General features: G+C 47.7%; 1 protein-coding gene across 4 annotated transcripts in view; it reads left to right on the top strand.

Annotated features, from left to right (window-relative positions):
* Chchd6 (coiled-coil-helix-coiled-coil-helix domain containing 6) overlaps positions 1 to 22,056 on the top strand; it is a 239,743-nt gene that overhangs the window by 203,563 nt on the left and 14,124 nt on the right. For 2 of the 4 annotated variants that reach the window (XM_013515552.1, XM_013515550.1), the window contains one exon: positions 1,837 to 1,917. The exons of the other annotated variants lie outside the window; for them this stretch is intronic. In XM_013515552.1, the coding sequence (XP_013371006.1) occupies positions 1,837 to 1,882 (46 nt within the window). In that variant the 3' untranslated portion in view covers positions 1,883 to 1,917. The remainder of the gene's footprint in view (positions 1 to 1,836; positions 1,918 to 22,056) is intronic. 4 annotated transcript variants of the gene reach the window in all.

Here is a 22,056-nt window from a genome sequence, read left to right as displayed (position 1 = left end):
CAGGCCTGGAATTCCAACTTAGCTCAGAGGTGTGAGCTTCCCTGATGTCTGCATTGCTGTGTCCTGGGACAGCCCTCTCTTTGTGTGAGATGGGTGGCAGGTAGAGCCCTGAGAGCCTGCTTGGGCAGCACAGTAGGCCCATTCCAGTTCAGCCTGCAGTGTGCCACTTACTGGTCTAGGGCAGACGCTTGACACTTTGAGTGATCGGTGACCGAGACCCACCAGGGAAGCAGACGTAGTGTATCAACAGTCCCTGTTGGTGTTAGTGTGACTGCAATAGATCAAACCTATGTCCCTCAGAAACCTAGTCAGTGTGGAGCAAGGGAGGCCCTGTGGGGGTGGGGCCCGTGGGGTTAGTTTTCCTTGTAGGACCAGCACCAGAGTGCCCCCGCCCTTCCCTGACACGAGGACCAGAGAGAAGGTAGCATCTGTGAACAAGGAAGTAGAACATTGTGGCTCACGTGACAGACACAAAGCCCAGGTTAGGGAGCTGATGAACCAGGAAGTAGAACATTGTGGCTCACTGGGTCGGCTGCACCTGGATCGGGGCATCCCAGTCTCCAGCACCGCGGGAAATGAATGCCTGTTGTTTCTAAGCACCTTGTCTAGAACACTGTGCTACAACAGCCCCAATGGCCTTAGTGCTGTTATTAATGATGGCAGTCATTTGAATCACTTTTACAGCACCTGCTTGCTATAGAACAGATTTGATAAATTCAGTTTCCAAAATACTTTGTCTTTTCCCAAATGTAGTAAACAGAATGCAGTGTAAAGTTGGAAACTATTTTCCTTAAATATCAAGGGCAAAAAATCTTTGGGAGATTTCTTGGATTAGCAAATGATTGTAAATTGCATTGTAAATGTCATAGAAATAAATGCCAACTGCTGGCAGCAGTAATATTGGGAGTTTTCTTCCAAGACAGTGGAGCATTTTTTAACAGCTTTGGGTAAACTGAATGGTTATTTAGATAGTAAACTAGATGTCCATGTTTTCATTCATTCACTTAACACACGTATATAGACTTTATACGACTTGCCAAGGTACCATGCTTGGCCCCAGGGATACAGAGATGAGCAAGACAGCTGTAGTCTCTGCCAGCAAGGAACTTAGAGGGTTAAGGGAACAATAAATAGCATTTTAAAATTAATTTGCGCAACGAGCTGTTTCCCATCAGCTATTGATTAGAGTGATGAATGCCATGCAAGAAAGAATGTGAGTTAAGGTATATGTCAGAGGAACTTGATTTAGATGTGGACTTTGGAGAAGGCTTCTCTGTGATGTCCACACTGACTCCTGGAACATGAGATGCTGGCCAGAAGACAGGAAAGGGGAAGGCAGTTTAGACCAGTTTCAGCATGTGCAAAGGCAGTGAGGCAAGAAGTAGTTTATTCAAAGAACTGAAAGAAGCCCAGTATGGCTGAGAGTAATGAATGAGAAGAGAGACAAAAGTGAAACTCCAAGCAGGAGCCAGACCATGGCAGGGGTTGTAGTTTTATCTGAAGAGCAGTGAAATGCAGTCATTCGCTGCATACAGCTTTAGTCAGCAGCGGAGCACGATGTACACAGTGGTGATCCCAGGAGGTTATGGTGGAGCTACCAAATTCCTGTTGCCTGCACTGTGGCGCCACCCTAATGCCATAGCATACCTATTACGTCACACTCGTGTTTGTGGCAATGCTGCACTCCCGCTTGTATGGAAGTAGAGCAGCTACGATTGCACACAGCACCTAATATGTGTTCATAAGTAACTATGGCACTGGTTTGGGTATTTTACATATTATACTTTTATTGGTTTTTAAGAATGTACTCATTGTACTTATTTAAAAAAATTACAGCCAGATGACAGTAGCCTTCTATGTCTTGGGCCAAGTCTCTGGATAGATGAAGAGAATGTGGGCAGCTGAGCACCTGTGTGGGTGAGTGTACTCCACTGTCTGTGCAGCAACGTTGCCTGAAGATGCCTCTCTCATGCAGTGCACGACTGTACCCCTACCGGCTTCCTTCTAATCTGTGCCCCTAAGCCTATGAATTTCTCTATCTGTAAGCACAGCTTTAGCTACCGCCTGTGACTACTTCTGATATGTCGTATTATAATTTAGTTCAAAAACCTTCTAATTTTCATTCTGATTTTTTTGAAGAAGCATATTGATTAATTTCCAAACATTTGGGAATTTTGTAACTACCTTTTTAATGATTCATTTCTAATTTAATTTGCTGCAATTAGAGAACATACTATAGACGCTTTGAAAATTTTTGGTATTTGTTTCACGACCCAGTGTAGGATCTGCTGTGGTGGCTTTTTCTGTGCAGCAGAGGAGAATGTGTGCCTTGGCGATGTGTGATGTCTTCTGATCCATCCGATAGAGTACGTTGGTCAGGCTCACTTGCATTCTCTGTCTTTACTAATAGGCAGATTGATTGTTTCCTTCTGACAGCATTTTGCTCCCAACTAAAAAAATTCTTTTAGTGTAACTTTGCTGATTAAAATTCCACTTTTAATTGTCTTCATTTTGAGGGGCACAGCAATCAGCTCTTCAGCTCTTTAGAGACACCTTTGCATCCTTATGTGTTTTTCTTTTGAGACATCTCTGTTGGTGTTGCTGTACCTCCTTTGACGTGCCTTCTTTTTTCCTCTGTCTGCTTTTAAGCTTCCCTTCTGTCTTTGGTTTTGTAGCAGTTTTATTAAAGTGAGCTTGGGTACAGATTTTCTTCCCTTTTTCCTTTTTTGGGGTTCATGTCTTTGAGACTGATGCCTTTTTTGTCAGTTTTAGAAATTTCTCAGCCCTTATCTTTCCAAATAATGCTTTCCCTGTTTTATCTTTCCTCCTCTCTGGGGTCTCAGGTACATGTTTTACTGTTCCGTGTGTCTCTTGCCTTTTTTTCTGTTTTCATCATTTTTAAAAATCTCTATGCTGTAGCAGGCATTTTTTGTATTGATCTTTCAGTTTACTGATCCTCTCTTTATTGTGTCAGGTTTGCCTTAAACCTATTTATTAAGTTCTGAATTTCAGTAATTGCATTTCTTTCAATTATAGACTTTCCATTCCCCTCCCCCTTATTTTTTTAAGATTTTCGGTCTCTGGTGAAATTGTGCTTTTTGCTATCTATTTGCTTGAACATATTAAGTACAGTTACTTTAAAGTCATTTGTGGGTCTGTTTTTTTGCTCCACCCCTGAACTTATTTCTTTGTGTGCCTGGTGATTCTTGATTGAATGTCAGACATTGTATAGAGAAATTCCAGAGGCTCTGGTGGTATTATCTTTCCCCAAGAGGTTCCAGCCTGCTGCTTGGTGACCACCTGTATGAGAGTAGATTGTCTTTCTTCCTTTGGGACTCAGCTCACGAAACGCTTATGCTTACAGCTCTTATGATGTTCAATCTGTTTCAAGTCACTCCTGCTCCGCAGGTACAGCTTCTAGGGCTGTACTCTCTCGGCGAGCTCAACACCACTGTTTTTGCCTCTAAACCTCTGGAACTTCCACTTGGCTCTGTGGTAGCTTCTTAGCCTCTTGCCTCAAGTAGCTCAGGAATCTGACAAGTGTTTTGAAAGAAGAAAACCGCTGCATGTTGTCTCATTCCTCTCCAGAATCCCGACCCCGCTAAGTCCCAGCTGTCTCAGCAGCCTCAGCTCCACAGGACTGCCGTCTCTCTCAGTCCTGTTGCATGGCTTGGTTGGCTTCTTGTTTGTGTGACGCTTGGCCTCTTCTTTCCCATGACCTCACGGAAACTGAGGAAAAGTAGCTCCAAGAGTAAACCTTTATCCCCTCTCCATGGTCCCTCTCACTTCATTCTGGCCTTTGAATCCAAGTTCTCTTGGTCCTTAGATGCCTGCAAACAGATAATTTTTAATCCCAACCTAAATATCCCATTCAGGGGAAAGCAGAACTGTTCCACCCTAACTGGAAACAGAAGTCCTACCTAGTTTTTGAGGAACGATTGGACTTTGCCCAGCAGGAAAGACCAGCTGAGGTAGAGCAGAAGTTTCGTGCCATTGAACCAGACTCCATCAGGAGCACTAGAAGTGGATGGCACAGGCGAATCTCCTAACTTCTCTCAGGATCCCCCAGCTTCAGTGAGGGCCTCGGCCACACCAGCCTACATCAGGGTCTCAGAAGACCCCTGCCTGCCTCAGGGTCAGCAGAGAACCCTTGCTGTGGTGTCGTGGCAAGAATGGCAGTGAGTCAGGGGTCTCTTTTTTGGAAGAGTTGTGCCGCTGGGATAGAAATGAATACTCAAGGTAAGTATGTACATACACGCGCACAGAGCCCTCCACCTCACAGCAGCACAGCAGACGGAATTGTTCAGATTTACTGAAGGAAGAGATTAAGACCCCAGGGAACATCCTGCATTTATTGTGTCACATCTATTTTTTATGACAACCTTCAGTCCTCTTCCCGTGGGATTCATTCCAAGCCCGTCTTGGCTTCTCATTGTCAGGGGGCTTGTACCGTCTTTCCTGGCCCCACAAAGAGCTCGCCCTCAGAGAGGTTAGAACAATTGAGTTGAAGGAAAAAGGTTATTAACTGTTTCCTGAAACGGAGTCATTGTGCTGCAAGGACTTTGATCCGAAAAGGCTGATTAATGTAGACACGGCTGTCTTGGAACTTCTGGCTGTCTTGGAACTTGTGGGAGTCCAGCTGCCTTAGTGCACCCTCGCCCTGTGCTCCCAGAAGGACAGGGTTTAAGACCCAGGCTTGGGAGGCTGTGGGCCCACCTGAGAGGATACATTGTTTCATACCTGCACCTCCCCAGTCTGCATCTCCTTAGTGAGCTCAGGACAGATGACTTACTGAAACAATAGTCATTTATTTGAACCCCCAAATAAAATGGCATTCTAAACATTCTTTAATCCAGATAACATTCAACTCAGTCTGAATTCAAAGATGTTGCTATATCTCACTTCCCTATTTAGATAACCTCAGGTAACCTTTCAAAAGAAGTGTTTTCTATTCCAAATTCCTGCTTTAAACTGATGAACCTGCCTTTTGAGACATTAACAAATAAAAATCCACTTAATACAGGCATTTACAAACCAAGATTCAGTTAATATGTTCCTTGTGAAAAAAAATCACTGCTCATCATCACACGCCAGCTGTCGTGTGAGGCACTTGTGTGACCCCTGTCCCTCATCCTCAGATGGCAGATGCCATTATTTTCCCTACAGTGCAGTTGCAGAAGCCTAGGTAGGTTGGTTAGCTGGCAGACTTAGTTTCTGGCCTGCAAAACAGGGCAAGCACCATGCCTACTTCATTTGGGTTCTTACACAGTCCAGATGGAATAATCCACATTCTTGCCTGTGGACACAGACCGAGGAGTGGCCGGTGGGCTGGAATCCAGGTCTGTGTGAGTCTGCACTTGTTCTCCACTATGCTGTTTCTCTTAGAAAGAAACAAGACAGGAACTAAGCTGTTTGCTGATGAGCTGACTGGCTGCTCATTCTCTTCCCTGAGAATGTCTTCTTGCACTTCAGCCCAGGGAGAGTGTGTGTGTGTGTGTGTGTGTGTGTGTGAGAGAGAGAGAGAGAGAGAGAGAGGGAGAGAGAGAGGGAGAGAGCGCAAGCACTGCAGGGCTCTTCGAAGGTGTTTACTCCCATACCACTGCTGGCAGAGTCACACCTCTTTTGTAATAAGGGAAACAAAGAAGCATGGAGAGAGTTGAGCCACAAGGTTAGTGCTTGTGTGGGTGGGATGGAGAGCTTGGCTTCTTGCCTCTGCTCCACCCTGGGCCTCGTCCTGGGCCCCGGCAGACCTCATGAATTGACCTCAGCAAGTGTGCACCAGCTGGGTGTGCCCCAAGACTCCTCAGCACTGTGCTCCAGCAGCGGGCATCAGCTGCGTGCCATTGACATTCCAGGTGATGCCTCTTTGCTCTCCCTGAGCCAGATGAATCCTAAGGTTACCGTTTTTCAACTCAGATCCTGATTTTAGAACACAGAATGCATTGAGTTATCTTTGTATAGCTATTTTCTTTCTTGAATGTCCTTCTTTTTACCTCCCAGATTATGCTCACTTTTCAAAATCCAACCTAAGCATCTTTTGTGCTTACTGTTGTTCTTACCAGAGCTTGGTCCAGTGCCCTACTCAGTTCTACATCACCACTACCCGGTCCAGGACTTCCCCATGACAGGTGTGCACCAAGCCAGTGCCGGATGAGCCGATTCCCATGTGTGGAAGTCAGGGTGGGATTTAAACACAAGCAGTTGACTGTGTAAGCACTGCTCTGTAAGACTTCTGCAGTGTGGGGCAGGGGCCTGTGGATAGAGGGGAGGCAGGGGCGTTGGGTGACAAGGACTTCAAGGTCCAGAAGATGAGTGCACAGATAGTGACTGCCCTGCCTAGGCCAGGTGACACAGCTGCTCTGAGACACCTTTCTGAAGGTTACTTTGAGGGCATCCTGAGGAGATTTGTTGAGCCTCTGGGAAAGTGTGTGACACAGAATAAACACTCAATGAATGGCAGGTGTTGTTATTTAGGAACTCACATTTTAGTGAGATTGGAGAACAGTAGCCAAAAGAGGGTCCATTCCTGGATGCTTAGAGTGCATTAGATCACTGTACCTGAAGCCCCTGGGACAGGGGAAAGCAGGGACCCAGCAGCTGTCCTTTTGGGGTGCACCCAGAGAGACCTTCACATGTGTGCTCCAGCAGCCAGACAAGGACATTACAGCTGGAACTGGAGATACCAAAAGCAGCCCCACTGCCTGTTGATGGGACAGGGGACAAGCTTGCTGTATCGTCCTGGAATAGCAGCAGCTGCTGTGGGGTGAGCTGGTGCTGTGTGCTGGCCTGGCAGGAACATTGCCTCCATGGTGGGAATGCAAGCTGTGGTTTATTAGGGCTGTGGACAGCTCACCTACACCCAACAGCACCAAATGTCTTCCCTGAGAGTATGGGTGGGCGTATGCGATGGAAAAGGAAAGCGTGAAAGGCAACACTCCTAGCAGTACAGCACTTAGCTCTGAGCAGTTGGGGTTAGAAAAAGGGTCAAAGGGGGCTGTGGCTTTATCTGAAATGTGTTATCTATCTTATCAAGCCATCCATCCACTCATAAATATCTCCTATAATTAAAAATTGGTAAGACTGTTAAGAATTGTAAGGGAAGGATTGATAATTATTTGGGCTAAAGGAAGTGAGGCTGGGAATCAGGTCCCCAAACTGACAGTGGCCCGTGAGGGCCTGGACCTGGCCCTGACCACCCCTGGTGTCCTGAGGCAGCCTCCTTCGCTGCTAGAACCCGGTCTGTGTGTCGTAAGGCTCCAGAAGCTGTGCTGTGCTCAGAAGCAGTATCCTATGGATGTATTATTCCCTGAACACAGACACACTTGGAATTTGGGTGAAGTGGAATGGTTGAACCTGGGGCTCTCTCTTGTCCCCAGGACCTTCTGAGGACCCTGAGGGGAAGGCAGTGCTGGAGTGGATCACTGCGGAGGTGGGCTCCTTCCCTTGCACGCACCCGGTCCCTGGTCTTGGTCAGGGCCCAGCCAGCTCCTGCAGTGGATGCTTCTTTTGGGCCTGGACTTCATCATCTCTGGTAGAGACCGACAGGCTCCACAGGCAAAGAGCTGGACTGGTGAAAGGGCTGGAAGGCACATGCTGGGCAGTGTGTGCCTGGGAGGGCAAGCTGGCCAGAGGGGCGGCTCTCCTCAGAGCGGGCAGTCACCTCTGAATGTCACAGGGCCAGAGCCTGGAACTCCAGCTATGAAAACCCATGTCAGGTCCAGTGAAGAGCTTTTTGACTTGTGGCAAGAGATGATAATGTGAAAACTAAAGGAGGCCGAGCACTCAAACTGTCTTCCTTGGAAACCATTAGGGAAGCGCAGCAGTGCTGCTGTGTACTCCCCATCTGATCACAAACAATGGAAGCGCTGCTCCCTCTGAATTGGTGTCCTGTTTTCTGCTTCCCCTGGCTGGCAGGTACCCTGTGTGTTTCCCAGGAAGGGTTGCCTAGTGGTTTGTTCCCACACGCTGCATAGAGCAGGGAGGCCTTTTCCCCGTAGGGACTTGTTTTCCTGACCCTGCTCTGGAGCCACCATTCTCAGAAAGGAGTTGGGGATCTCCTGGAGCATACTTGCCACATAATCTTATATCCCCATTTTTAAAAATCATCGCTTCTCCTTAAAGACAGGATTAAGTGATGGTGATTTTGCACTCGACCACCAATTTAGTCAGCCTTTCCTGAGGATGACTTGGTGGCAGGCTTGCTGCCAGACAGGAAGTGTAACACAATAGACAAGATGTGGGCCTTGTCTCTGCCTGGAAACATAGACACACCAGGCCACCCCTGCCCGCAGTAACCCCCTTTTCAGTCATCACCCTCTTGTCCCTCTAGACTTACCTGCAGCATCTCTCTATAAAGGCTCTTGGATCCTCCTTGCCCCCAAGAGAGAGCCCTGCCCTGCCTTGGTGCCCCATGGAACCTGGGGCACCAGGCCACTTCTGGCTGCCCTTTTGGGGCTGTTTTGTACTCATGGATTCTGTCGTGATATCTACTCGATGGCATGCTTTTTGCAGACAGGAGCTTTGATTTATTCATTTTTATATCCCAGGGTCTGGTGCCCAAGTGCCAGGAGCCGTGTCACAATGCAGATCACTGGGGATTGGTGCATACCACGGCCGAGTACAGGTGCCCCTGTCCTACAGTAGGGACCAGGGAGTGCTGAGTTCTACCTGACCCAGAAGTGGAGTGAGGCAGTGTGTGCAGGGCCCTCCGGGGGCTTTCCTTGGAGGTATCAGAGGAAAGCAGGGATGGGGCTAGTCACAGAGCCCTATGGGGGTAGAGAGTAGGCTGGTCCTAGATGAGAAGGACCTACTGCATACTAAAGATTTTGGAATCCATCCTGCAGGCAGTGGCAAGTCATAAAAGCACTTTTAAGCAGGGAATTGATATGATCAGGTTTGTGTTCTAGAAAGATAGCTGGCAGCATCTTAGAGACGAGGCAGTGATGTGCTGAGAGCAGAGATGCAAGGCATTCAGTGCCACCCGCCAGCAGTGACTCACTCATTCAGCAGATGAGTACCGAGCACCTCCTGTACCTCTTGCCCCTGGGGCAGCGAGACGGACAAGTGGTCAGCGATGAAACAAGGTGATTATCCAGAGTGCTGTGAATTCAGAAAACAGGGTGACTGGAGCTGTGCAGATGCACAACCAAGGATGGCTCTGACGTTCCAACAGAACTGAGCCATAGGAGCTGGCAGATACTCCTGCGCAGGAGCTGCCCATTCCTGTGAGATGCTAGAGTAAGCCGCGGTGGGCAAGAGGGCCCAGTCCTAGGGGCGAGGGTGGGGCTCAGCTCCATGCTGTTGGGCTCCTAGTGCTGGAGCCAGTGCAGAGGCCATGCCCCTCTGGCTGACTCCTTACTCACTTGGGCTCTGATAATAGTGGCCGTAGACTTAAGGGCCAGGGCAGCGTTGCTGGGCGGCCAGCCTCAGCCCAGTGCTTTCTTAGTGCTCAGAGATCCATGACTCAGAAACTGGGCTTAGAGATGACAATTTGTTAATCCCCTCCCCTCGACAAAGATGAAAATGGCATTTCATTCCCAGCTGTATTAATGGACTCACTTTGGGAATAAAGCCAGCATCCCCAAAGGCAGTGGCAGAGGCTCTTTTCCTTTGTGCCACTTTTATTTTCTTTTGAGTGTTACATTTAGATTAGCTTCTGGGGATTAAATGTTATTACAGCTGAATCTTTTCTTTTTTTAATCAGTGGAGAGGTGGCTGCTTAGCATCCTATTGGAGCAATTTCCCCAAGTCTTGTCGCCTTTCCTCTCCCTGTTCTTAAGAGGTAGCTTTGGTGAGAGTTCATCTCTTGGTCCCCACCTTGGGAGGAGCTACCCATGTTGGAGCAAGGCCTTTCCACTCGGCCAGCAGTACCCATGCAGCCCGACACAAGCTGTTCCTATGGAGAAGGTGGGCGTGGCCAGCAGGGTAGGGAATTGTTAAGTGGTAAGATGGTCCCAGAGCTGAAGAATCCCCCTTACCTCTGGTTACAGTCAGCCACACTACTTATCTAGGGCAAGTTACCAGGGCTGTAGGGCCTGCCAGCTTCCCGCAGAGATCACCAGCAGCACCTGCCTCCTGGTATCCAGTTCTCACAGGACCAGGGTGGTGGTGCTAAAATCAGTTCCCACTATAGCATTGTGCAGAGATACCCTCATCTGAACAGATCTTGACATTTAGAGGTTAGAGACGACTGTTCTAGGTGATAGCATCAAGATGCTAATAGTCTATGGGCCACTGGGAGAAAGTTCACATCGGGTGTGGTTGGGAGCTCAGCCTACCACGCTCCAAGAGCTCTTTGTCTCTGCATCCAGCAACTGGGAGGCCCTGCCCTGAAAGGGTCTCATGCAGAGAAAGTGTGCCCTTAGTGTGCATTGATCACACATGACTCTTGGTACTTCACTGACATAGCTGTAGCTATAGCTTCAGTCTGGCTTAGACTCTGAATGACCCAGCTTGCCTCTGGCTTTTGGTTCCTGGTTTTGTTGTGCAAGAGTAGAGCTTTTGCTTGTGCTATAACCAGATCCAAGAGATACACAATGTGCAACTCTGTCTTTTGCATGAAATTCCCTTTCTCTGGGAGTGGAGGATATCTAGACTGAGCCATGGTTTCTAGGAATGCTGCTCAGACATATTTGAGAACCATCATTCCCACTGTCCCTGATACCACCCATAAATGAGATGATATTCTGAGTGACTGCCTGGTGATATCTCTAAAACCATTGGCCCCAGCAGCTGGACAGGCCCTCAGACTGACTAATCCACTTCCAGATGCAGGGTGTAGTGTTGTTCTTGGGTTCACTGGGCAGTTCTCCCACCACTGCTGGCCAAAGTTCAGTCGCCACTACCCGTCATCACACTGCCGTTTTATACTGCACAGCACCAACTTTAGAGAAGAGCGCTCTCCGATGGAGACAACTCAGGGCTGGCCCCTGGGAAGCATCCTACTTCTGTCCCTGGACTTAACAGAGCATGGAAAATGCAGCCTTACAGATATTTGGAGGCAACTTTTATTTCCCCTTGCCTTCCTTTTCCTTCAGCTTTTTTTGGGGGGTGGGGTACCGGGAATCAAACTTAGAATCTCACACTTAGCAGGCAGGCACTATGCCACTGAGCTATATCCCAGACCCCTCCTTCAGCTTTTAAATTGTCCAGGGAGACACGCACCTGGTTTTGGTCTCTATTTTTTGCCTGTCAAATGGTGACCACCAGAACACAGAGCAGGCCTCATTGCTCTTGCCTGGAGGACGTGGTCTAGCAGCAGCAGCAGTAGCCTGCTGGGTCATGGCTGGAATTACCTGCACTGACTGTGGTCTCCCTGGCTGGTCCTCATCACCAGCTCACTTCTGCATGGCTGCGAAGACCTGGGGCTAAGCCTTGTATGTGGTCCCTGTAAACTTGATGCTGGGTAGATTCAATCCAGCCTGTAGACTGTTTCTGAGAATGAAGCTTCTGTTGGTCCCTCACTCCATCTTTCATAAACTTGTTGAAGAGTGTGACTTCCCTTCTTGAGCTAAGTCACTGGTGGAAACACTAAGTTATACAAGACTGAAGACCTCCATTCAAGTTGCTCTCAGCCATATGGGTCTGTATTCAGCCAGTTCCTAACTAGCTCCTTGGCCATCAGCTCACTTTATTCCTTTTCTCAGCCAAGCTGGATCCTGAAGGAGCTTCTTCAGTAATGCACATGGAGGTGGGGCTCTGAGGCTATTGTGTACCTAGTCTCCTAGCCAGGTTCCCTGGTGAAGGGAAGAGGAAAGAGTATGGTAGCTTTTGCAACAGATTTATCTTTTCCCATCAGTCATCTCCCCTTTTCAAGCACTCCAAAAGCAGCCTTCTGATGAAACCACTCTAGAATCTGTCTGGGTTCTGCTTATGTTCGATGAAATGTACCCTTTTGAAATCATGACATCAAAGAGTACTTCTTTCCAGTACTGTGATATTTCTTACTCTTGAGGAGTCTAGCAGTGACAAGAGATTAGTGTTCTGTTGGTGTTCTTGGGCACAGTTCAGTGGACTAAAGAGATAGCAGTCATGGAAAGTGGCTTGGTCCTCTGCTTGTCTTCCTGTGCATGAAGATCTTCCATACTTTCTCACTAGTGTGTGTTTCGTTTTTGGAAGGAGCCCAGATACAAGGAGAAAGACACGGGCTTTGAGGCAGTAATCTCCAAATCAAATCCTGGTTGTTCCTTACTTGTTGCCTGAAACTTGGCAAGTAACTTCCTTCCTAAGTCTCAGTTTCCCGCTCTGTAATAGGAGTGACCATCAGTAGTAGTTCACAGGGCTGTTGTAAGGGCTGAGTAAGGAACTCTCTGTCTATCCCTACCACTTCCATCTTTCTCTTTGCAGCACCAGAGTCACACTCTAGGAAGCAAGACAGGAGACAGTGTTTCTGTTTCCAGAAATTATCACTCCCCATCCACAACGTATCTCATGCGTTTCTGTCTCCCAAAGCGCCACTGCTTAAGGTATCTAGAATGAGGTCTCCCTGTCCCACTGTACTTCCTGCTGCTGTCCAGACAGTCTCACCACCTTGTTGTCGGGAAGCCCTGGGTGCCAGGCTGTACGCGTGCTCTATTGGGGCAGTTTTAGTACAGCAAGACATGGTGGGAAATGTGAGAATGTGCTTCCCATTATCTCTGCCTCGCATGCAAAGACCTGCCAGTCCCTGTTCCATGGAAAGAAGGTCAAGGTCCTTCGTGGAGTCACCCTTGGATTTCCCATTGATCAGAGGCTGTAAATGCCCTCGCTGCTTAAGCTATTTTCGTTGAGATTCTGCATGTGGAAGTGGAATTGGAGATGTCCCTTTTATTTCATTCTGTACCCAGCATGCACATTTTCAGGATGCCCTTAGTAAGTTGACCTGATTCTGTATAACTGCCCTCCAGCCTCACCAAATGATTTCTGATCTTGGTAAGGCTGGTGCTTGAGGTCTTCTTGTTGCTCTGACCCTGTTGAGAAGGACTGATGACAAGGCCCTTCTGACCCACTTGGGGCTTCGGGGCTGGTGAGCTTTGACCTCAGACTCTTCCATCCCAGGTGGCTACCATAGCCTGCCCCTCCCCAGATCACTTCAGACACTGCCCCTTCTTCACACACACACCCCTTGGTCAGCTGTGTCCAAATGCAAGTGCTTAATATTCTACTCCAAGCTAATCATCAGGAGAAAAAGGTCTAAGTCAAGCAGTGTAATGCTGAAATGCCAGTTTATAAGCCCTGGTGCATTTGGACTTGAAAAGAGGAGCCAGGACAGACCATCCACAGAAGGAAGGTCAAGCCTTCATAGAAAGCTTAGCCCTGCCAGAGACAGAGGGGGATGCCTTACCCATTTTCATAGTGGGAAACTAGGGCTCAGTTGAGCTTACCTGCCTGAGATTGTCCTGCAGAGAGACTGGCTGAGGTTCAGGCTCAGGCATATAAATTTCACCCTGCAGCCACCTAAAGTTCAGGGTCTCTAAGGTGGCTGTTTATGTGAGGACGGAGGCTCTGACAATGCTGCATGGAGGAGTGTGCTGCTCGGGGCCTTCACTGGCCCTCCTGTGCCTCGGGCTGCTCTCCACAGCCTTGGCTGCACTGAGCTCTGCATGAAGCTGCCTGTCCCAGTGTGCCATGGTCCAGGTTTGCCACAGCTGATGGGTACCTTGCTTGAGAATCTCATGAAATGCTGAGTCCACGGCCCCGCCCAAAGCGTGGGAGGGGGTGGGGTAGAATCTGCATTATAAAGCAGCTCCCAAGTGATTGCTGTGAACCCTGGAGTTTAGATCAGTTGCCAAAGTGAATGTGTTCCAGCCAACAAATTAATCACTTTCCCAGAAAATCCCCCCAGGGAAAGCCACTAAATCTAACCTGACTTCTGAATTGCCTTGAATGGAGATTGAAGGGATCTGCTGCCTTTTCCTGTAGTCCCTGAGCTCCACCACCCAGGCTCCTCCCCAGGTCAGAGTGCAGAGAATTGCGCAGAGAACAGCATCTGGGTCTTGAGTCTGGAGAGGCCTCGGTGAGTGGCTGGTGGCCCAGCAGAGAGCCTGAGCCCTTCCTGTGGGGAAGAGCACTGTTCTACAGCCTGTGGGCCAGTGCTGACATGGGCTCCGTACACGGGCATGTTTCTTCCTGCTGCTTGCAGGGCCACACACATGCCCAGTGGCTAGGCCAGGCTGCCGTGTGGGCAAGCTCAAGGCGTGGGCAAAGGAAGGCCCTCAGAGTCTCTTGCCATCTGCTAGAGTCCCACGATAGGCAGGGAGACGTGACAGCTGCCGCTCTGGGTGTTAACAGCTCCCAAGTGATTACTATGAGCCCACTGGGTTCCTGCCCTCCAAGGGTTACAGGCCCCCATTGGAGGAGGCTTCTTTCACTGTACTCCTTGGAGGCTGGGGTCAGGCTCTTGGGTGACTGCCCTGTTTGTGAGTGGTGGTCTCAGTCTGGAGTGTCAGGAAAGCAGGGTCATGCCTCGCAGATCTAGCAGATGCGTGCACCACCCTAAGATGCCACCTGGCATATGTACCATCTGTAGTCAGGCCACAAGATCTGCATGGCTCTCCCTCCTTCCCCAGGACCATGTGTTCTCTTGGACTTGGCCAGGGGGCCCTGCTTCTTCCCACTTCCAGCAGCCAGCTGAAGGTCCAGGAAACTTTAGGTGGCAAATTAAATTGTACCCCAGTGGTGATAACAGTGAGGAAAAGTTAATCATTCAAGATGCCATGAGGGTTTTTTTTCCTAAATCCTAGACATTGTTTTAGCCCTTTGCTAAAGTACCTCCCAACAGTAAGCAGTGTTTATTCACTGTTCGTGTTCTTTAAAACTGCATAGGAAAATGGAAAGCAGCATCAAAATCCTTCCTCTTCCTACTTGTGCATGCACATACATTCACACTCACCCGTGTGTACACACGTGTGTGTTCCAGGGTGCCCTGTTCCATGGTGCAGTTTGGGAGCTGTTCTTCTGCCAGACTAGTGCTAAAGCCCAGGCTCAAGGTCTGATGAAACATGCCCATGCATGTATGAAAACGTGTGCAGGTCCCTGTGGGACCAAAGGCAGGAAGGCCCTCCTAGAGTCCTCAAGGAGCTCAGTCTGTGTTGTCAAGATGACTCTGGCTTCCTAGTTTCTCTTTTTGTATTTCACAGGGATAGACGAATTGCCTTCTAGACTTTTCTACGATGACAGTTGTCAGGGATGCCTGGGAGTTTTACTTAAGCTAACAAATGATTACCCTTCCCATTAGCTCAACAAACAGGCCCCTAATTAGTGAATTGGCTAATGACAGTTGCCTCTGGGGTCATTAGACCTGACAGACAGTGCTGGCAGTGTTCGGGCACTGTGTCACTGTCATAAAGCATGTTGTCAGGCTCCATTGGAAGCCAGAGCTGGGGAACACGTGTACCACAGTTCCCTCCTTTTATCTTTTGCATTATCTCCTTGGGTCGGGTAAATTAGCTCCTCCCTCAAACAAGAAACATGGATTTTTAGAATAGAAAAAAAAGAAAAAGGATTAGAAACATGGGTTTTTAGAATAGGGAACTGAGGAGATGGGTGCTTCAATTCTAGGCAGGCAAACCATTTTTATGAGACATAGTTCCATCTTTTAAAGACCCTTCTGGCCAGATTTGGGGATCAGTGTGGAAAGAGCACGTGTTCTTGCCACACGGCTCGGATTCCCTTGTGAGCATCAGTTGCCTGCTCTGCATCTGGCTTCCCAGGACCCTAGCTAGAGCCTTCGAAGTGCTTTTGCCCTGAGCTGTGAGTCTGCTGTAAACAGGATGGCAGCATTGTCACAGAGCAGTGGGGTCAGCCTGAATCAGGTGTGGTGCTCCTTCTCCATGCCTGCCACAGTCTGTGTTGTCTGGATCCCAGGGTGATCTTGAACTGGTATGCAAGATACTCCTGGCACCCAGCCTCTTCTGACCAATCCAAGCCTCCCAGGAACTAAGTCCTAGGCTCATGCTATGCAGTTTTGGGCCCAGGGACAACACTGCAGGGGTGAGGCCCCATAACAGTTGGGACAAAATGTGCTCTGCATTCAGGCTGTGTTACCACCCAGCTTCTTGCTACAACTGCTCAAATTCTGTGCCACTTAGTCTCAAAAGTATATCTGAGGTGTAAGGGGGAAAATAGGGTGTTCACAGTATAAAGCTTGCAGCTAGTCACGGATGGGAAATTTGTGACAGTTTCCATATGATAAAAATGAGTAATGAAAGTACATGTATTTGTTCAAAAGTAGCGTAAGTGCATCTTGGAGAATTAAGAAAAATTATGAATAGGTGATTATACAGCATAGCAAATCTCTAACATGGATTAAGTGAATTGTTTGGGAGATAAAATGCCAGTGTGAACATGCGTTATGAAAGAAAGAAGAACAATGCTGGGTTTAGGCAAGGAGAGCCACGCTGCTACTTTTGCTTGGAGCTGATGTGGCAGGAAGTATCTGGTTCACGGCCCAGGAAGTCCATAGGGGAAAGAGGCCTTGGCTGCTTCTGTGGCGTGTATATATGCACTTGACCTATGTAAAATGGATTGCACAAGCTATTTCCAAACCTCCTAGTTGTCTGCCTCTGGGAACTGAGCTAGTACTGTGTGGCTCCCACACTGAATCCGCCTGTCTTCTCTGGACATACAGCAGACTCTGGAAGCCCCACACACCCGGCTGCATATCTTCCCCCTCCTGTGACTTCCTGCCCTGGGTCCTGGGACATATGGTTCAGCCTCTCAGTTTCCTTACCTATGTCAAAGGCTGCTACTATGGCCCTTGGGGCTGGATAGGATGGAGTCATTGTTACTGTTTGTGTTGGCAGTGTGTCTCAGAGACCCATGCACTAAAGCTTTGGTCCCCAGCAGCGTGGCAGTGTTGGGAAGAGGTGGGACCTTTAGGAGTTGGGGCCTAATGGAAGGAAATGAGGTCACTGGGGGTGTGGCTTTGAAGAGAACATTAGGACCCAGTTCTTCTTTGTTTTTTGCCTCCTGACTATTATGATGTGGGTGGGCCTCCTCCACCACACAATCCCTCTGAGACCTGCTGTGTGCCTCAGGTCTAGAGCACCAGGGCCCAGTTACCATGGACTGAGCCCCCCAGAGCCATGAGCCAAAGTGAACATTTGCTCCTTAGAAGTTGTTTCTGTGTCACAGTAGCAGGCAATCAGACTGGCACAGTGGTGTTGGTGTTCACAAAACTCAAAGAGTTTGGTTCAAAAGTGTCTGGGCTGCCACCATCATATTTGCGACACATGGCTATTGCAGTGTACATCATCCATGCTGAGATATGCCATAAGTGCAAAATGCACATTGGATTTCAAAGACTTAATACAAAGAGTATCATGTCTTATAAGTTGTTCATGTTGCTTACATATTGAAATGATATCTTGCTATATTTTGTTAAGTGAAATACCGTATTACCTTTCTTTAACATTACTACTTATAGTTCCACATGAGGCTTGCATTCACTTTTGCTAGAGAGCACTGCTAGTGCCTTTCCTCCTTCTTCTCTTGCCTCCTTTCTTGGCATCCCCCCTGCCCTACCATGCATGCAGCTTGACGCAGGAGTGGCTCATGTCCCTGCTGGACAGTTGCACAAGCCGAGGCATTTGCTCCAGGTCTTGTAAGAGCTGGGCACAGCGCTGTTCTTGCAGAATGTCCTTTCCTTTCCCGTTTGAAACATGAGGAAGACGACTTCAATGAAATTGAGCACCTTTGTCAAGGTCAGAAACCAGAGTGCCATCAAGTAACAAGCAGAACCCAGGTATCTGGCTCTGATCCAGTGTGACATACCATGCCAGGCAGTCACTGATTTTATTGGCTGGGGTGCAGCAGGATCTAAGCTGACGTTGACTTTAACTTTTATACTGAATAAGAGAGACTGAGCTTCTGAGGCCCAGAGGGAAGCAGCCTGGCAGTGAACAGTAGTCCTAGATCCGGGAAAGGGATAGTGAGCGATTGCTGGGAGCTGGGACTGGTGTATGTGGCTGGCCGCAGAAAGGGGTGGGCCAGATGATGGCGTAGGTTCCTGGTTGTGGCCAGTACAGGACTTTAGAGTCTGATGGGGCTGCTTTTACCTCAGGGTCTTGGTAGGCTGGGTCCTATGAAGTTTGACAGAACATGAGGTGCCCAGGGCATGGGCATGGACTCACCCTCCAGTCCCTTCCCCCTCAAAGGTTCAGAATCACCACATGGATTATTGTGTCACTCAGCCCTGGTCAGTTTGTCAGAGAGCTCACTGGTGGCTCTGTGTGCTATAACAGCAGCGTACTTACTGGGAAGAAGTCAGGCAGCATACAAGGTATATACACCAGAAAGGATTGGAAGGGAGATCATATTACAGGCCTGGGGGTAGCTGGAATTCCAAAACCTCTGGTGCCAGGACTAGGTGAGCCTACTCTGGAATCCTGAGGGTGTCTTCTCGGCCATGTGATGGAGAAAGTGAGGGCTTCCCAGACTGCCTGGAAGACAGGCTGCAAATTGCCTTGCTGCACAATGCCAGAGCAGGTTGTGACCTCAGGAATCCTGAGAAACAGCTCTTATCCAGGTCACTGTATTCTCCTGATTTGTGAAAGACGAAGACAGAATCTATTTTCATCAGGGAAAATTGGCAAGGGGCCGTCAGCCCGTGATTGTTGGCCTGGGGCAAGGAAGCGGGGCTGGGAAGCTCTTCAAGGCTGTCCTCATCCTGCTCTGGGTCCCACTACGAGTACATCAGCGTGCACCCCAGCACCAGACCAACTATGCGCTGGCTCTGTGCTATCTCTCCTATTTTCTGTACAGCAGAACAAGCATGAGAGATCAAGCCCATGAGCCGGGCAGTTAGATTCCAGGAGTTGTGTATGGAGAACAGCAAGCCAAACGCCTGGCACAGAGTGAAGACTCAATACACGGTAGCTGTTTTTATTGATCACTGCTGTCAACTCTGCGGATCCAACATCCACTTTAGACAGTTCCAGGTTGGAATTGTTTTGTGCCATCAGCCACGTTAAAAGACCAGTACCAAGGAGGCTTTAAAATGAAATGAAATTTGTGCATAAGAAGAGGCGAGTTGCCAAGACGTTCCTGTGCTCAGAGAGGTCAGTGCAGTAGGCATCCCCAGCCAGGCACAGAGGAGGAGGTCACCCTGTGGACTTCTCACGGCCCCTTCCCCCAGGACTGCCTGCGGAGTAGACGCTGCCCAGGGGTCTCTTCCAAAGGAGGTCTGTACTGTCCAGCAGTGGTTCCTGTGGCTGCAGTCATCTCCTCTGTGAACTTCCCGCTGTCAGGCTATTCTTCCATAAGACTGCTGTAGCTGCTCCCTTTGGTATTTGGTGCTCTTTTCCATCTTTCTGGGCCAGAGGAAGCAAGGTAGAAGGACACTTACATCCATCAGAGCCTTCCTGTGGTCCATGCAAACCACAAGGCCCTTTGCATATATTATCTCATTTATTATCTTCATTTTGTAGGCAGTAAGATTGGGAGTCAGTAGAGCAAACAGGCTTGTCTAGGGCCATAGAGCTGGAAAGCAGGAGTTTTGGGTTCTGATCCCAGTTAGCCTGCCTCTGTAAGCTGCTGTCGTGAAGAGTTGAGGAGGGAACACAGCTAGGCCAGCACCAAACAGGGGCCTGGGGCTAAGCTTGATTTTGATGCCTTGGGAAGCTATCAGAAGCGTTCTTGACCTTTGAAATGACATGATCAGACGTGTGTTTTAGGAAGGTAACTCTAGAAGTAGTGTATTATGTATTAAACCACAACTCTCCTACCTCATCCTTGTGCAGCTGATTAGTTTGAAACTCAAGAGCAGGGAATTGCCTTTGTCTCTACCTGATTTCATGCTTATTTTAGCCTATTGTTCTAGCCTGTCTCTCTCAGTCTGTGTATGTGCTTATGTGTATGTCAGCCTGTATGCTTGCATGCGTGTGTGTATGTATGCATGCATACACACATGGACGCATACATGCACATGTGTACGAGTGGAGGGCACAGTATACCAGGAGGAAAAAAGAATGCTTTGAGATGACTTCCTGCCACGCAGCCACTGTTTTGTGACAACTGTGACTTGGGACAGTGTAGAAAAGCAGGAATTTTATCTCTCACATACCTGGGCAGTGATGGAACAAGATGGAATTGCCAAAATAACATGACTGATCTCTTAACAAATGCTGCAGAACTTACCCTCATTCCATTAACTGTCTGAGCAAACTGACTTGGGACTTCAATTTTGAACTTCAGAGATAAACGTGTCCTTCATTGGCTCCTTCTAATTCAACAAATATTTATTGAGCTCCTACTGTGTGCACATACCCATTTACTCTGCATTTCCTGCCAATCTGTCTTTACCCTCTATAGTTAGTGGAAGATGAAGTGTGTGTGCCTATGTGTATAAACTTAACACCGTAAGAGACGGACTTTTTAAATCCATCCAGTACTACGCTTAGTTGTCTGTCTGCAATATGTAGCTTTGGTGTCTGCCTGTTGTTTGATTTGCTGCTTGCTGTTCTATGTCATAATGACTAGTGATCCAAATATACAAGTGATTGGAAGTTTGAGCCTGGTCCAGACAATTTGGCATAGTGAGACCCTGTCTCAAAATAAAAAATACAAAAAGGGCTGGGATGTAGCTCAATGTGATGACCCTGGATTCAGGCCCCAGTACAGGGTAGAGGGCAAAGGAAAATACAAGGAAAATTTAGTCCCTGCTGCCATCTTGCTGATGTCACTCTTGGTTCACAGAGCATAGCTAACAGTTGCACATAAACAGGGCCAAGTTTGTGCATGACACACAGGGTATCTGCTCTTTCCCTGTCTCCACCTGCCATGGGCATATCTCCATAGATCTCCAGATAGGAAAGGTACCAGTTTTCACTTCCAATGATGCTGCTACAGGTTGTCTTTTTCCCAAGACTTCCCAAGCACAAGCTTATAAAGTTTTAAAATTATTATTTATTACTCTTGTTGTTATTATTGTTATTGCAGTACTGCAGATGGAACCCAGAACGTTTACGCTGAGCTACATCCCCAGCCATTTTTTATTGTTTTAGTTTGAGACAGGGTCTTGCTAAGTCACTAAGTCACCAACTTGCAATCCTCCTACCTCAGCCTCCCAGAGTGCTGCAATTACAAGTGTGTACCACTGTGCCCATCAATAACTATTTTTTAAAAAATCGTTACCAATCTCAAAATGGGGATAAAAACTCCACATTTGTTCAGGTGTTAAGTGAGATTAAAAGCCTTTTCTTATGTTTTGGCTATTGTTTCTTCTTTTGTGAATTGCTTTTGTATGGCCTCTGCTTTTTCTCCTATCATTCATTTTTAAAATTCTGTATGTAATGGTGTTCTTAATCTTTTCATTTTTCTTAAAACTATTAGTCTAGTTAATATTTTAATTTTTGTGCTTTGGAAAATCATGGGAAGATAGGGATCAAATGTGTTTTTTGTTTGTTTTTCTGTTTGTGATTTATGCTATGTTGCGAAGTCCTTCCTCCTCCCATACTATAATCGTGTGTACCCAGGTGTTTAGGACTAGTACTTTTATGATCTTATCTTCTGCTCTGAAAGTGTTGCTCCCAATAGCCCCCTGGGGTTTACCTGCATGTAGGATGTAAAGTACAGACCCACTTCTGTTCTCCTCCCAGATAGAAAATCCTTTGTTCCATTAGCACCAATAAAAGATCCTACTCAATCATGTGCTAAATTCCTGCTCAGACGCTTGAGCCTATTTCTAGACTATCTTCCAGGACAAGCCCTGCATGTTTTAAATATGTTTAAAGCATATTATGAAGCTACAGTTATTTAAAATATTAACTATCTCGCAGAACAAGTTCTTCTGCCTTGATAATCTTTTTCCAACTTGTTTTTTGAAATGAAGTTAGAGTTATTTTGTCAAATTTTCCCAACTCTACTCATAGCCAGGAAAAGAAAAAATCTGGTAGACTCTCTTTTGGGGATAAGTGCATTCTTTTTGTTCTGTCCTATCAAATTGCCATGCTTATTGTTTGGTTGCTTATTTTGAAATGATTTTCAGCCCACAGAAAGGTTCCTAGGACAACACCAAGGATCCATGATCTGATCACTGAGACCACCCTCCCCCACCTGTCCCATGGTACAGGGTTTGCC

Source organism: Chinchilla lanigera, unplaced genomic scaffold, assembly GCF_000276665.1.
Source record: "Chinchilla lanigera isolate Chin_1 unplaced genomic scaffold, ChiLan1.0 scaffold00028, whole genome shotgun sequence".
NCBI classification, from domain to species: domain Eukaryota; kingdom Metazoa; phylum Chordata; class Mammalia; order Rodentia; family Chinchillidae; genus Chinchilla; species Chinchilla lanigera.
The sequence above is the reverse complement of the archived record's forward strand: the minus strand, read 5'-3'. Positions and strand labels throughout refer to the sequence as shown.